General features: G+C 36.2%; 1 protein-coding gene across 2 annotated transcripts in view; it reads left to right on the top strand.

Moving 5' to 3' along the window:
- PCDH7 (protocadherin 7) overlaps window positions 1-16,868 on the top strand; it is a 420,489-nt gene that overhangs the window by 51,837 nt on the left and 351,784 nt on the right. Inside the window, exon 2 of one of the 2 annotated variants that reach the window (XM_042984808.1) lies at window positions 12,533-12,695. The exons of the other annotated variant lie outside the window; for it this stretch is intronic. Within the exon in view, the coding sequence (XP_042840742.1) occupies window positions 12,533-12,610 (78 nt within the window). The 3' untranslated portion in view covers window positions 12,611-12,695. Of the gene's footprint in view, window positions 1-12,532; window positions 12,696-16,868 lie in introns of those variants that run through there. 2 annotated transcript variants of the gene reach the window in all.

Below are 16,868 nucleotides of genomic sequence, written 5' to 3'. Positions count from 1 at the left end.
TCCATATCCCTCCTTTACATTTTATAGATGTGACTAGAGAGGTCTGGAGAGGCAAAGTTCCATAGGAACTTAGCGAACCTGAACTGCACTCCATGTCTCCTGACTCTCAGGCCTGGCTTTCCTAAGCATGACTAAATAATAAATGTTTGTATTTAAATCAAAATTTGGGAACAAAATGAAACCATATATATATTTTTTAATTAAATATTTATTTAATAAATTATTTAAATATATATTTAAATTACAATTATTTATTTATTTATTTATTCATTCATTCATTCATGCATTATAGGAAAAAAACTTTTGAAGTCCCCACTCTATACTTGCAATTCCCCAGAGTACTAGAAAGTGACTAATAAAAGAGGAGGCATTCTTTTTATTCATTCAAATCAGCAGATGTTTACTGAGTCCCTGCTATGTGCTGGGCAATATAGAAGCCATGGCTTCAGCTGTGAACAAGAAAGAAGAACGTTTTGCCCTCAGTAGAGTTTAGGTACCAGATTATATTTAATGCATGCATTGATTTCCATACACTAATTCAATATATATTAAGGGCGTACTCTTTGAAAACCCTAAATGGTCTGTTCTAGGGACATGATACATAGCTTATGGTAAGAAAGACAAGATTCTTGCTCTTCCTGAACAGTGAAGCCAAAAATTATCCTCTTTTGTAGGGAAACACAATAAAGAACTCAGATATCATCCTCTCGCTACGGCTTATTAATGCAATAAAGTAAAGGCACACACATACGCACAGATAATTAATTGACAGTATCTTAATCCGGGGATTGGAGCAGATTCTAGGCTTGTTCGAATTTTTGATAGATACCTTTTGGCTGAATGTGAAATTTAGTTGGATTTAAAACTGGATCTAGATCTCAGTTTAAATGCATCGGACTGAATTCTAACAACTTTGACTCTCTCTACCTTTAGTCCTTTGTTTTATTGAATTTAACTTGAATGAAATCTTTTTTTTTATTTGTCTAAGTCTATTTCTGTCCAGTAAGGAAGTTGAAATTGATTATGCCTTGACTTTGTGGGCCATCAGAGAACCATGACATTCCAGGGTATTGATTTTGTGGTGTTAAAGGGTGTCAGATATAGTGTTAAGGTGACAAGAGAGAACTGGGTTTCAGATTGTAGACCATAAGCAGTCTTGGCTTTTGCTGAGACACGACTAGCTTCTTAAAGTAATGGAAGGAATTGTAACTCTTAGGTAATTTTTATTGCAGAAACTTGGAGAGATTTAAGCCAGAATTGTGTAATCATGCACACATGGGAAAAAAAATAAGTTTCACGTGTGATACATATATACGCTGCATATCTACATATACACAATTAAGAGGATGTGTATATGTGTATATCCAGAAAGTCTGCTCTCTGTTGAGAATATTGAGGAATACTTCAAGTCAGTATGGCTGAATCTTTCAAAAACATATTTCTTCTCACATTTTGGAAGCTGCTTAATCATTATTTGGCATTTTGTTTCCGCTATGCTTTTATTTAGTCAGGTACTGTGGGATATGACGCTCATAATTCAGAAAAGCTAGAGGTCTATAAGTGTAACACTTGGTGATTTTTTGTTACCCTCCGGACAGAGAATGTTGACAAATACATTATAATAGGTGCTACAGACATGGACTGAGGAAGAGTAACCATGGTCATCTTTCAATGTCTCATTTTCCTCTGGATTTTTTTTTTCTTTTTCAATTTAATGACCTTTAGTGAGTGCATTGAAAATAACATTTTGATTATAAGATTATTGTGTGGAAAACTCTACTGAGTTAAGTCCAAGTGTATCTGTGGAAACTAATCAGAAGTGCACCAGATTCATTGACTTAAGCCAATCCATCACAGTCATTTTTTAATTTATTTCCACATGTTCTTCCAAGTTCCCATTCTTGAGGAAGACTTTGACCTGCAAAAAAAGAATGAAATGCATTTTATGATGCATGTTTGTTCTGTTTTCTAACAACATAAGTATTTTGCTTAAGCAGATTTGCTAGGAAGTGACAGCTTTGAAAAATTGGACATAGGAGCGGCTGGAAACATTTCAGTTCCAGGCAATCTAAATAGTGCAGAGGGGAAAATGAAATATCACCGTGGTTTAAAGATGACAGTTTTGTCAAAGATTCCCTTTCACTCTTTGGCTTAAAACAAATGGAGTAAATCAAGTGTATCTGTTCGAAACATACATGTGCACTCACGGAGGAAGCCCTTCCTAGGAGTTATTTCTTTAGAGAGAACCAATGAGAGAAGTATCTTCAAAAAATGTATCATGAGTTGGGAAGACTCATTTTCTTGGCCTAATGATGAGTTTGGCATGTTTTGCAATCAATGAGATTTCACAAGGACTGCCTTTAAGAAGAGAGGAAAATTTACAGGCTTAACACTATCTGAGTATAGCGTTACTTACACTATTGGAGGTTCTTCAGAAATGTAATGATATAATTATTATTTTGGGATGTGTGTGTGTGTGTGTGTGTGTGCATGCGCATGTGTGTAATAGAGAGCAAGCAAGTAAAACAGAGGAAGGGTTTCAATAAACCTAAGATTAGATGCTTAACTTTTTATGGATATATAAAAAATGTGATAATGTTCTCTACCTAAAAAATGGTGGGGATATTTGAAAAGGTATAGCAAGTTTGACAAGGCCTATTTTTGAGAACAGTATTATCACTGGGGCGCCTGGGTGGCTCAGTCCCTTTAGGTGTCCGGCTCTTGGTTTTGGGTCAGGTCATGATCTCGCAGTTCGTGAGTTCAAGCCCTGCATCAGGCTCTGAGCTGACAATTCAGAGTATGCTCAGGATTCTCCCTCTCTCTCTCTCTCTCTCTCTCTCTCTGCCCCTCCTCTCCCCTTCCAAGATAAATAAACTTAAAAAAAAGTGATTCAGATAGTTAAGCTCAAATTTTCCAGAAGTCTACACTATATAGATCATGTTTCTTTTAGGACAGTCTTAAATGAATAGCGATCACATTTTAAATTCTTATTTAACCAAAGAAGCACTGTTCCTTTTCTCATATGTCCTATGCACAGTCTGTAATATGCTTTGGGGTTTATATAATAAGAAAATCGCTGGTAATTTCTGTCTTTCACATTCCACAACTACTCAGTGAACTGATTGAATGTTCACAGGTTGTTCTGTTTTTGTTCTGCTATGTAAATGAATGTATATTTCAGTTATAATTTGTTTCAACTCACTTTTGGCAAAAGGGGTTATGTTAGGACTGTTATGTCCTGAAACCACTTTCACTTAATATGACATATTCATTAATTCCTGTTCACTGTGTGCTTAATTTGTCCCTTATCAAGGAGATAACTGGTAGTGTACTTTGTCTGGATTATTTCACCTAAATCTGTCCCATAAAAAAGATTGATTCATTATGCTTTACACTAAAAAAAGAAAAAAAAAATCTTACAACATGATCTATTTATACATTTTACTTCATTTTAGGGCCTATCAGTTTTTCATGTTAATGGGATTGTCATTTTTATATATGGTAGGATTCTTGGTAAGGTTTGGCTCTGAGCCAGAATATTACCTATCCTCTTAACTCTTTGGAAACGTTGACTTATTTTCATTGCATTAGTGCAGGCTTCATTTTATTTCACGTCCAAGATGACAAAGGTCACTTCATTAGGCACTCCATTTGCCTTTCTTCCCTGTAGTTTTCTGGTATCTTACACTAAGTATCATAAAAAAAATGTTCTGCTTCCATTAACAAAAAGTGAGCAGAGAACAAAAAGCCAATTATTTGCAGCACATAAAATCCTTATGATAATTTGGTAGACTTTAATTAAACTAATACATCACACTGCACTTATAAGACAAAGGAGCAAAAGAGAAGCAAATAATCTTTTTTTTTTTTTTTATTCTGTTAAGAAACACCATATTGGTTTTTGATTAAGTGCTCTAAGACTTGTGACCTATTTTAAAGAGTAAGATTTACTGTCCTTTTCATACAAGGCATATTAGAAAAGTTCTATATGATATGAATTGGGACCACCCTCCCCTCCAAAAAAAAAATTCTGAAAGGTAGCTATAAAACCAGCTTGGCTTGATTTTTATTAATTTCGGAGGATTTTCCAAATTCTTCAAAATAAAAAGATATTCTGCAAATTTAGCGCACGGAGACATGTTTATATTACAAAGAATTTTGTTTTGGTATTGAAAATATTTTGTTGTATGTTTTGCATTGCCGTCCATTCTTTCTTTGATGAACCCACTGTCGTTACGAATGTGAAGTGTACCGTAAATTAAAAAGGTTGTCTTTTGTAGTTGATGGATATTCTCTGCATTTCACAACTGGCGTGTGTAGTGGAATTAGAGCTACTGTGTCTTCGTTAAATAATCTCATCCCAAAATCTTTGACTTTTTTTTGAGTTGTAATTTCCATAATTTAAATAGAAATAAACCACTGAATTGGGAGTGGGGGCATTTAGTTTAATCCTAGGCCTGCAGCGTGATACTGAATATGTGTTGTCACCCCTCAGGGCATCCGTATGATCACTGGCAAAATGCAGTTTGGTAGGAGGTGATTCTAGGTGACTTCCTTATCTCTGCAATTACATTTCGTCAATAATTATTAATGCAATGTCTTTCTGTGTACTCAAAGTCAGTGTTTGATCATGATCATGGCAATCCTTACATTGGTGCCACAGTAGTTACAAAAGTATTTATGAAAACATTTCTGGAAATTCCTCACTATCGGAAAGCATACATTTTTGAAGCTGGTCAACCAGAAGTAACATTGAAAGATAATTATATGCAACTTAGAAATTCATCTGTTATTAACGAAAGGACCACACAATCACTGTACCAATTCTTAACACTTCCAACATCCCTTTCATAAGCAGGAAACTGGATGGCTGGACTTTGTAAGTTTGTCCTATCTCACATTTACTTGTTTCAAGACTCAATTAACTCCCTGGACATTTTGCTTCATTCCCTTGTTAGAGGATCAAACTCTTAGTGAGTTTATACATCACCTGGAAACATTTTGACTCCTTTCTACCCCTTTCTATGGGTGTTTAAAGATCTCCCAAGTAGCTCTCAATTTTTCAGGCACACGATTGCAATTTCAGTGGCATTAAACAACAGCCAAGCTTGCTATTATTCACTTCATCTTCTCTTTAACATCTAGTCCCTGTCCGGGCAGCTTCGTGCTTTGGCACATGAATAGTAGCCACTACCGCTTTTGTTTCCCAAGGCGGCCAATTGCCGTCTGAAGACAATAATGAGGATAGTTAAGTTTGCATCAGTTTATATTTTTATTGAGCTTTAAGAATGGAAATGCATTAGTGCTCAGCTTTGGCCAGGTGTAGCTGGAACTGTAGAGCTGGGACCCATTTTAGTGCTTTTGCTTGTATATTGAGTTCTGTCACTCCCTGATTTAGAAAAAAAAAATGTTTCTTTAAAATATTTATCTGGGGGCGCCTGGGTGGTGCAGTCGGTTAAGCCTCCGACTTCAGCCAGGTCACGATCTCGCGGTCCGTGAGTTCGAGCCCCGCGTCAGGCTCTGGGCTGATGGCTCGGAGCCTGGAGCCTGTTTCCACTTCTGTGTCTCCCTCTCTCTCTGCCCCTCCCCCATTCATGCTCTGTCTCTCTCTGTCCCAAAAATAAATAAAAAACGTTGGAAAAAAAATTAAAAAAAAAATAAATAAAATATTTATCTGGAAGAAAAACAAGAAAAAATAAAATTATGAATTAAGGCACGTGTGATTTAACATTTAAGAATACGCTGTTCTAGAACAAGAATCCACAAATACTTAATGAGTTTTAACAAACAGTTGTTTTCATTTCATACTCTGGCTTTTGACAGGTAACTTAATTTGTGTATTTCTTTGTTTTTTTTTTCTTTTCAATGAACTAAGGGATTTTATTTCCTTTTTTACATTTGATCCTATGAATGAACCTTTCATCTAAAGTTTGGAATACATAAATTATATTTATTTTAATGCAGTTAATTTGCATTTACAGTCAGAGGTTTAGTTATTGAGTTAAAAATTACCTGAATTGTCATTTTCTTTAGTGGGTAAAGTCAAGCATAGTCTTCATTCTTTTATCAGATGGTATAACTATTTCTAAAATGCTAGCATGAGGCTTTTATAAAGAAGACATCTTTGCAGGCAATATACATTGGCTTTTCCTCCCTGAGACCTTTTGCCACTCACAATTCACCCTAATTTCTATTTATTTATTTATTCATTTAAAATTTATTTTATTTTGAGAGAGTGAGAGCAAGTGCAAGTTGGGGAGGGGCAGAGAGAGAGAATTCCAAGCAGGCTCAGCACTGCCAGCACGGAGCCCAGTTTGGGGCTCAAACCCACAAACTGTGAGATTACGACCCGAGCTGAAATCAAGAGTTGGACGTTTAATTGACTGAATCACCCAGGCACCCCTGTTTATATATTTTTTAATTACGTTTTTTCTTTTTTGATTACTGAAGTAGTGCCCCATTGTTATAGCAATTTAAGTATAGAAATGGGTGTCTTAGAATGTAGAAGTCTGCTATAAACTCCACCCCCAAAAGACAATCAGTGTTTTAAAAAATAAGTATATTGCTATATTGGTTTTAGACAATGTTAATACAATCGACCCGTGAACAACATGGGTTTAAACTGTGTGGATTCACTTACAGGCGAGTTTTGCAGGACAGCAGGATAAATGTATTTTCTCTTCCTTACAATTTTCTTTTGTCTGTGTATTTCTAATTTAGGATGGGCCAAAGGGTTTTGTTATGGTTTTTGTAATTATTCCATTGGTTCTTTCTACATGAAGACTTGCTCTAAGGAGAGAAAGTACAGAAAGTACGTCATGATTGAGTTGAGGGGAATTATAGAAATGTCTGGTTTAGGTAGGGGAATCAGCTCACCGTCTCCCGACCTCACCTTGTATCTGCCTCATGGTTTTGCCTCTTCTTGTGCAGTTTCCCCTCATTTCCATAGATCTTAAGCTTATCCTTCCTCTAAGACTCAACTTAGATCCAATGGGATCAGCAAGCACACAGCCTACTACCCTCACCATAGTCTCTTCTCACTCTTTGGAGCTCTCATAGTTTCACGTACTTGGTTCTTCTCCTTTCCTCCCCACTGTTAGTAGTCTTTTATATGTGTGTGTTTGTATATCTCCTCAAAAGATAAATAAAAACTTCCCCAGAACCAAGACTGGTTGATGTTGCTTTGTATTTCTCTCCATGTCTTCTGCAATGCTTCTTACACGATGGGGCTCTATCACCTTTGTCATTCTTCCTAACTCTGAGATTCCATGACTGTAACAGTCAGTCTGTCAATAAATATTGATTGCTTGGCTGTCCAATCTAAGGCATTCTTTTGTTAGGGCCTAAATCATTCATTTTTTTTTTTTTTTTTGAAGTCAGGGCACAGTACTTATGATGAGGAGTTGGTATGATATTATCTATTTCCTTTCCTTCCATGGCCAGTTCAGTGGTTGACTTACGATCTAAAAGGCTTCTTTTCTTAAGCACCTAGTTCAAACAGTGCTAGCAAATGGTCTGTGTGTGTGTGAGTGTGCACTTTCACATGTAAATGAGGCCTCCCTGTCTTTGATTGGATAGAATTTGCCTTATTTGTCTTTTTCTGTCGTTGGCAACGTAGACAACTTTTGTGTATGTTGAACTTTGTTATGTGTTCAGAAATTTAAACAATTATGATAGAATCCTGAGTATGATAAATACATACTTTAGGAAACTTGCCTAAGTTTGTTTATTATGCCTTAAAACATGGCAGAAATGGAAACATTTGCAGTTATAACTTCTCTGTTTATTTTTAAAAGACTCAAAGTCAGATAAAAAATAATCATGAAAAAAAGATAATGCAGGGAAAAACATTTGGCTAGAAGCCAAAAGTCTTGTTTTGGGACCCTGATTCTTTTTTGTGTGATGTTCTGTAAGAAGATTAAGCTCTCTGAGCTTCAGCTCTTTCATATGTAAAATGAACAAAATTGTAGTTTCCACTTCACAAGGGATTTGTGAGGTAAAATCATTAAAGTGTTATTTTGTAATAAACACCTATACAGGTGTGGCAGTAACTAATAATTATTATAATTTATGGTTTGGGATGCATCACTTAAAAAAAGGAAGTAGGGTGGCTCAGTTCGTGGAGCATCTGACTCTTGATTTTGGCTCAGGTCGTGATCTCACAGTTTGTGAGTTCGAGCCCCATGACGGGCTCTGTGCTGACAGTGCAGAATCTGCTTGGGATTCTCTCTCTCCTCTCTCTCTCTCTCTCTCTCTGTCCCTCCCCTGCTTGCAGGCTCTTTCTGTCTCTTTCTCTTAAAAATAAATAAGCATTTTTAAAAAGTAAATAAAAAAAATAAAAATAAAAAAGAAGTAAAAGATGAAAATACCACCCAGAATTGCCCTCCTTATAGTCTTGCATTCACCAAACCCCATGTTTGCCTGATGTCTCATTTTACACTTCAGATGATTTTCCAATACTTTTAAAAAAGTAACAGATAAACTTTCAGTATTGATAGGTGACTCTGCCCTGGTTTAGCTTCTGTATTATACGTGTATGCTCTAAAATATGAACATCAATTTCCTGTTCCTGGATTGTAGAAATTGCCATCAATTTAATTTTCTATGCTATGGAAAAATATGTGCTTTTCATATGACACCTTTTCCTTTTCTCTAGATTGGAGTGTCAGTGAAGGACAAAATAATGAATATTCATAGATCTTTTACATATTGCCAATTATATGAAAACACATTCAACAGATACTTGTACCTAATCTACACCAATTACATAGGTGCATGATTTAGGTTTGAAACATACCTAATAAAAATAAGTAGAAAAATAGACACATATTCCTTTCAAAATAAATATTTCTTTTTAAAAAAAATTTAGTTTTATTTATTTCAAGAGAGAGAGATAGAGTGGGGGTGGAGTGCAGAGAGAGGGAGAGAGAGAATCTCAAGCAGGCTCCACACTGTCAGCACAGAGCCTGATGTGGGACTCGATCCCAGGAACCATGAGATCATGACCTGAGCTGAAACCAAGAGTCGGACGCTTAACTGACTGAGCCACCCAGGTGCCCCCCAGATATACATTTCTTTATTTATGGTTTTAAGGTGTTTGTTGTTGTTTTTAGACTTAATAAGGACATTTCTTAAAAAAAAAAATTCTTTAACATTTATTTTTGAGAGAGAAAGAAAGACAGAGTATGAGCGGGGAAAGGGCAGAAAGAGAGAGGGAGACACAGAATCCAAAGCAGGGTCCAGGCTCCGAGCTGTCAGCACAGAGGCTGACACGGGGCTCAAACTCGAGGACCAGGAGATCATGACCTGAGCTGAAGTTGGATGCTTAACTGACTGAGTCACCCAGGTGCCCCAACCAGTATAAGGACATCTCTGTTCCTATGTGTGAATGTTCAGCATATTCTTGTACCTGAATCTGAATCCTATTCTTACTGTCTCCATCATTCACTTTCCTTCTCTTAGCACGACTCACCAGCTATTGGGAAGTCTGGAAAAGAAGAACTTAGGTTTTAGAAGTTAACTTTTTATGGATAAATTTCATTAATTAAATTCCCAGCCTATTTCAGTCTCTTTGGTCAGGAAATGGAAACTGAGTGAGATATAGAGATGGTCTTGTAGAACGTGTTCCAGAATGACTTGGTTTCATCTCGTTCTGTGTGTGTGTGTGTGTGTGTGTGAGAGTGAGAGAGAGAGAGACAGACAGAGAGACAGAGAGGCAGAGAGAGAGACAGAGAGAAAGATACAGAGAGCCAGAGAGAGACATATTGACTGAGATTTAGAACAAATTGAGGAGCAAGGCTGAGAGGCAGAGACAAAGGCTTGTCTATACAACTTCAACTGAATTGGACCTGACTGAAAGATTGGTTTGGTTGGATTTACCAGAGCCTATCTCCTCAGTGGCAGTGATCTCAAAATTGCTTCCAGGGCCATTTTAATTAGCTGATTCAAATCAAAACAAACACTTCCTGGTGACCTCCATTTTTACCCTGGCCCTCGCCAATGACAGTTTTCAAAACGGTGATTCCTAAGTAGTTCTCCATGAACTCAATAAGCTATCTGAGGTATGCACTTTTGCTTTTAAACATTAATCTTTAATGCTAAGGGAAGAATCCATTTTTCTTGGCTTCAGTGACAGGTGAATGTTAGTGCACAGATGCATTTGTGCAGGGGCTCAAAACTTAAAACCACAAAAACACGAAACCTGCTCATCCATAGTTAATTTATGAAATGAAATTTAGAAATGGAGTGTCATTCTTCAATATCATTTTAATATGGAGATTTCATTGGGCTCCATGGCAGTATGGTGAATTTATTACTTCGATGCATTTTATTTCTTGGGTGTGCTTTTAAGTTAAAAGTATGTCAGGTCTTGTAAATAGAAAATGAAACATTTGACACCTCTGATTTCCTATATTTGTTGTGATTATTTTAATTGTTTACTCATTTATTAAAAACCTTGTGGGCAATTTTGCATAGTGTATTTCCTTAGAGAAAAGAATGACTATTATATGGGATAGATTAAAAAGAGATGGTAGTGAAATTTTAGAAATTTTAGACACATAATTTAAGACAGAATTACAGAGGGGAGAAAAGGGGGAGAAATAATATGCTATTAAAATAAAAAAGCATTTACTGCAATTCAAGAAAGATCTGTGCCATAATCTATCATACGACAAATAATCGAAAGTCAAAGATAGCCATATGTCTTCAAAATATCTGGATTAGGCAATAGTAATACTGTGCTATGACAAATAATATGATTTCCTTCATTGGTTATTCTCAAACATGCGTTCATTCATTAAATCAATTTTCACTGAAGGCCGACCAGGTGCCAACACGGAGACTGTAGCAATAAACAGAATGGACATGACATTTGCCTTCAGGGAGCTCATTGTAGCCTCGTACGGGATGTAAGGCTTAAATGAGTAACTTCACAAGAGTAGTTAAATATTTGATAAAGTCTATGGCAACGTATCACATACAGTAAGAGCCCATAACAGGAAGGTCTAATGTCTTGGCATGCATTACAGCTATATTGTTGCAGTTGATTTGGGAATAGAAAAACAATATCTGAAACTTGCAAATGTTGAGCTTTCACTTGTGTCCAGGCAGTTTTGAAATGAAATGTGCAGTCATATAGTTTGTGTAAAATAAGACAAACTATGTTCATCTTAAACGTATAATTTAAATTAGGAAGATGCACTTATCACTGATGCCTTCATAGATGCAAGCTGCTTGTGTAATTGGACAGAATTTCCCAAGTTATGGTAATGGTTAGAGCTGCTTCAGAAAGGAAAAAAAAAATATTCTTTTTATTTCTAGGAAAAGATAACAACTGATTCAAAAATTAAGACATTTTAAAGCTGCTTAAATTTATACAGCTAATATCGATAATCTGTGATTAGAGCAATGCTTAAACATTTTCTGTCCTTGAATATGAATAATTAATTTCAACATTAGACATTACTTGTTTTTTTTTTTTTACACCAATTACTTTCAAAAATGAATTGGTCAATTATTCAGTGGTATAAATCATTTACTTCTTTTCTAACTTCGATTCTCGTGTGCTGATGCATCGTTACTTCGGAAATTGAGTGGAATATTTGTTTCTCTTTTCTGATTCTAATTCTTAAAGATAAATACTTCTGGTAGTGAACTGTAGCATTCTATTCTATGGAGGTGATTTATTGGCAATGTTCAAACTTACTAAATGTTTTACTAACATCAATTGTGCTATCAAACTAGAAGACGATACTCTGTGTACCTTCTGGCACTGAGAGCAGAAATCAGCCACTTGGTCAGTAGCAAGTTCAGAGAAAAAATTAACACTATTTAAAACTGACATTAGCAAAATATTTTGAAGGGATATTACCATCACTTTATTTGTGCAAAGTAGATACAAAGTTGGAAAACATTGTCCTTTTAGGGTCATGACTTTGAAGGGGAGAGTTATCCATCCCTGACCTGAGATCAGCAGGCCATTTGTTGATAGCATGTAAATTGCTCAGATTTCTGTAAAGAGACAGCTATCTAAGGATTGTTTTTAAAGACAAGAGAGCTACTTTGAATGGTGTGAACACTCAGATCAAGAGCACATCTCTGAGATCTTAGGGACTTGTAAATTGTAAAAACTGTGACAACAAAATTACCATTTCATTCTTTGTATTTGTAGTATAAACAAAGCCAGCATCCCCCCCCCCCACCCCTCTTCTGGTGACATTTCATAGCCTTGAAAAGCTTGAAGCCTGAAACACAATTAATTCAATGTTTCTTTTACCATGCAAATATCTCTTGTCAGAGATAGCATCCTTGAGATTAACCAGCAGTATTGATTTAGATGCCCCAGGGTTGTTAATTGTAGGGAACTGTTATATCTCTATGACTTCTGAAAGAGGTTATGGCCACTGCAAATACATCTTAAGGAAGAAGAGAATACTATCAGCCAAGATGTGCACCCAAGCTTTGGAACTAGGCTGGCAAAACCCTACTCACATTGCTGTAAAGCAGACATATATTTTTGTATTTTTTGTAGGTGGATACAGTGCAGACCACGAACCCCCCTGGCCACATTGAGGAATCGTGTAAAATGAATGTATGTGCTCGTAAGTGAAATACATGTAACGTTCCAACTCAGTGTGTTGGATCTTAATAGACCTGAATTGTCTTGTGCAAAAAGAAATCGATTCCCAAGGGGCAGGACCACTATCTGATTAAAATGAAGCTCTGATTGTGAAGAAAACGCAAAATGGACTTAAAATAAAATCTCTGCAAAAAGGAATCAAACTATACTTAGCAAACAAACTGAAAAAAAAAATCAAGCTCTCAATATGGAATAAAGGAGGGATGTGAGAGAGGTTTTGCACTCTTATCAACTACTGTGGAGAAACAGAATCAAATATCGTCATACTCAGGAGTGTGAAAAGAAGAACAGGAAATCCTTTTTCTTTTGGTTTGCACTTGAATGGACTGAAGCAAAGAGTGGAGACACATCCTGTTCCTGTTTATAGTTAATAATGTGGAGATTAGTATAGATGTGATTTCATTTGCCTTGCTTGAACTAATTGGATGCATTATGTAGAAATCACCTGAGCCTGTGCTAGATCAACAAAGAAAATGGAAATGTATACCTCAGGACTGAATTCTGGGAAAATTAGACTGTTCAGTACTATTTAATAAGGCGTTAAGAAGAAATACTACTGCCAGTCAGGTAAAGTGAGAAAAGGAGTGGACAGGAAAGAAAATAAAATTTAGGTCATTCTGATACTTGATGAAATATAATTCATTATGGCGTAAAAGCAGAGGATAGTTTGCAATGTATCTCACAGACATTTCACACAATTTCTGATTGAATTTAGGGTAAACCACGTAAATGTTCAAGGAATGTGTGGCCATTACATCAATAGCAAACTGGCCTTTAAAATTTGTGTTCTTATGCATTCGTGTATGCAGAGGAGGGCTTTTTTATTTTGTTAAGAATGAATTGCATGCAGGAAGAACCTCTTTGCATTATAGTTATTTGCTCAGTTGAAGATACTGTATAAAGTCTCTTTTTTGTATGAGTATGGGTGTATTTGGATGCATTTGTGTGTATGCGTATATAAATGGAGGCAGGTAAAATTCAATGGTTAACGTTTGCACTTTAGTTTGTTACCTAGAATGTAAAGAGGTAGCGGAAACTGTCTTAAGCCATTTCATACGTGTTGTCATTACTAAAGATAATTATTCACAAATGAAGCAATTCGAATATAGACTGACTGCAAAGGCTCTCCAATTAAGTATAATATTTATTGCCATTGAGCCATTTAAATTAAAATAGTACCAATGTCTCAAAATAATGAGAGTAGGCTCCTGTGAAATCAGTTTGAGGACAGTTGGAAAGTCCTATTATACTCCTTCAGGTTACTTTTACTCAGTGACAGAGGATGTGAATCATGGCTGTTTTTATAGAAGAGACTCGGGAAATATTTCTGTTTTAACTATAACTTTTTAATATGCCTATAAGTTATAGTTTTTTTTTTCCATTTTCTTCGGTCTAAGTTAATTACAAATAATCATATATTAACATAGATAAGATAGTAAATATTTAAAACAGATAGACATATTTTTTGTAGTCACCATGTGCCATAATAATTTTGAAACTCTTGTTCTCTGGTATTTGTATTCATGTCTCTTTATCTTGCTGATTAACTTTATAGTAGAAATTTTTACCTCTTCTTTCTATGTGACAATCAACTGAAGTTGGTATCCTATCTATACTATTACAGGGATTTTTGTCTTTATTTATGCTATTATAATAAATTATAAGTCTACAAACTCTATAATTCTATTGTATCGAATATTTTTCTGTGACCAAAATAATAAAATGTAACTGCTTTATAAAATGACAATATTTCCTATTTTAGTAATCTCTTAAAACATAAAGGGACCTAAAATAGTGAAGAGCTTAGCAACTTTAGATAAAGAGAAAAAGTTTGACAGAGATAATTTCGAGGGTGTAAGGAGAAAAATACCCTGAAACAGATTCAGGAGTTTTGATGTCAAATTTTGCTTTGCCACTAAACAGCTATATATATATATATATATATATATATATATATATATATATATTAGCTTTTAGGTGCTCAGGTTTCTAAACTATAAAGGATGGGTTCAGATTGCACAATTTTAAGATCATTTTAGTTCTTAACTTCTAAGGTTTTGATAACTTGGAAACAGTACAGCACGACACTTAATACTGATTCTATTAATACTCAGTAGTGATCATTGGTATTAAGAGAATCACATGCTGTTTTCCACTTAAATTGACCCAAAGCCGACCGCATGCCTTAAGAGTAAGGAGAAATGCGAATTCACACTTGTTTCTGTTCCATCCTTAGTCTGACTTTAATGGAAATATGTACTGAAGTATAAATAATCATGTTCTGGGATCAATAGGTCTCCCTAAGTTAATTGATCCAAGAGGCACCCAAGTACAAAATCACTCAATTTGTAACAGAGGAAACCTGTTTGTTCTGCACTGAGTTGAATGCCTTCCCTGGCCGAATATTAAAGTGCCAGAACCAGTTTTTCTTGCTCTTTACCCCCCAAGGATTGATCAGCACATGAAGGTCTCTGTGACTTCAAAGGCATTTCTGGACTCAGATCAGCCTGGTTGGGTTCAGAGGAGAAGGAAACACTAGCCCCTGATGTTTACGGCGGTAGGGCTGTTTCATCTCACAGCCGTTCTCTGCTTAGGAGAAGCAAGGAGCAGAGGAGTCTTGCAACTGTTATAATTTCAGGATTAATGTTTAGTCACAAAGTGCCTCACACAGAAAAGCAGTGCTTTTATTTTAGTTTCCTGCTACTACTCCAACTGGGAAAGGTCAGAGAAGCAGTGTGAGGCAAAATGAAAGCATATACATGTCAATTTTGGGGCGGAGGGCTCATACTAACTTGCAAAGTGGTGTCACTTTCAAAATCACAAAGGTGGTATGGGTAATCTTCAGGGATCCTTAGAGAATTTATTACACTGAACATTTTTTTTGTTTGTTTGTTTGTTTCAGTGAACTTCTGGTCATTTATGGGACTGATTTAGGTAATAAAATTTAATTCTGTCAGTCTATTCTTTATTCTACAAGATTAGAATAAAGATGGGAGACCACCTACCAAGCCTCTCCCATGACCCATTATCTCCAAGTAAAATGTTTACCACTAGCTTTTGATTCTTAACGTCTGAAAAAAAAGGGGGGGGAGGGGCGGTGGAGGGTGGACGTGGTTCAAAGAAAGAAAATGATTATAAAGAGCAGCAGTGGGGCAACTGTGAATGAAATTGCCAACTGAAATGTTATGTTCAGAATGCATCAGCCAATGGGATGCACAGAAGTAAAAATTTCACTAAAATACAAAAAAAAAGGCTTGAAAATATTATTGAGGATTGAAGTAGTTGCTTTGGGTGTTAATTCTGCTTATTTATTTATTTGGATGCTATTATTCCATTTCCTGGTTTTGATAAATATAAATTAGTTGAGTTACCAACAGTCAACTCTATAAAGGTATGTTAATTGCTCAATTTAATATTTATGCCAGCCTCATGAAGCAGATGCCATTATTGTCATATCACCCATTTCACAGATAAGGAAGAGTAGGCACAGAGAATTTGGGCAAATTTGCAAAAGTACAGACCACCAGGAGATAGAGCGGGGCTCTGAGTCTCGCCAGCCTGGTTTCAGAGGCTACATACACTCAGCAGGTCACAGATCCTTCGTGCCAAAACTTGAGGGTCCAGGTTAGGCTCTGGAACTGCTCAGGGGGACAGGGGTGGAGTTTTTGGTTCTTCGGATCACACATCTGTTAACATGAGTGAAGCAGATTCAGCATGCATGGCTTCAATGTGAAAGGCGTCCAGACGTTCTCGCAGAGTGTTGGACAACGGTAGAATCTGTGATAGGACGTCTGCTTCACATATTGGAGACAGGGAAGAAGGAATTCTTTTCTAACTTACTTTGCTTTGCAGGCTTAAAATATGTTACTAGGTAATATTTGCATCAAACATCATTGGAAAATGGAGACTTCCCTGTGGACGGAGGCAAAAGACAACTGCATTCTTTGAACAAGGAGAGCTCGCGCTCAGGCTAATGGGAATTCCAGACACACAGGCTAATTATTACAATGTCATGTACTAAGTGAAGGGTGCTCAGAGTGCCTTAAGAGTGCAGCATCTGGAATCCAGGTTGCCTGGGTTCGAAACGTGGATCGCACACTTTACAAATTGAATGGCCTTTGAACAAGCATCTCTCTGCCTCCACTTCTTCAGATGTGACTGAAAGTTAGTAACAGCATCTACATTGTAAGTTAGTTGTGATTATTAAGTGAGATTTAGCCGGGTGATG

The sequence above is a fragment of the Panthera tigris genome, chromosome B1 (assembly GCF_018350195.1).
Source record: "Panthera tigris isolate Pti1 chromosome B1, P.tigris_Pti1_mat1.1, whole genome shotgun sequence".
Taxonomy (NCBI): Eukaryota; Metazoa; Chordata; class Mammalia; order Carnivora; family Felidae; genus Panthera; species Panthera tigris.
The sequence above is the reverse complement of the archived record's forward strand: the minus strand, read 5'-3'. Positions and strand labels throughout refer to the sequence as shown.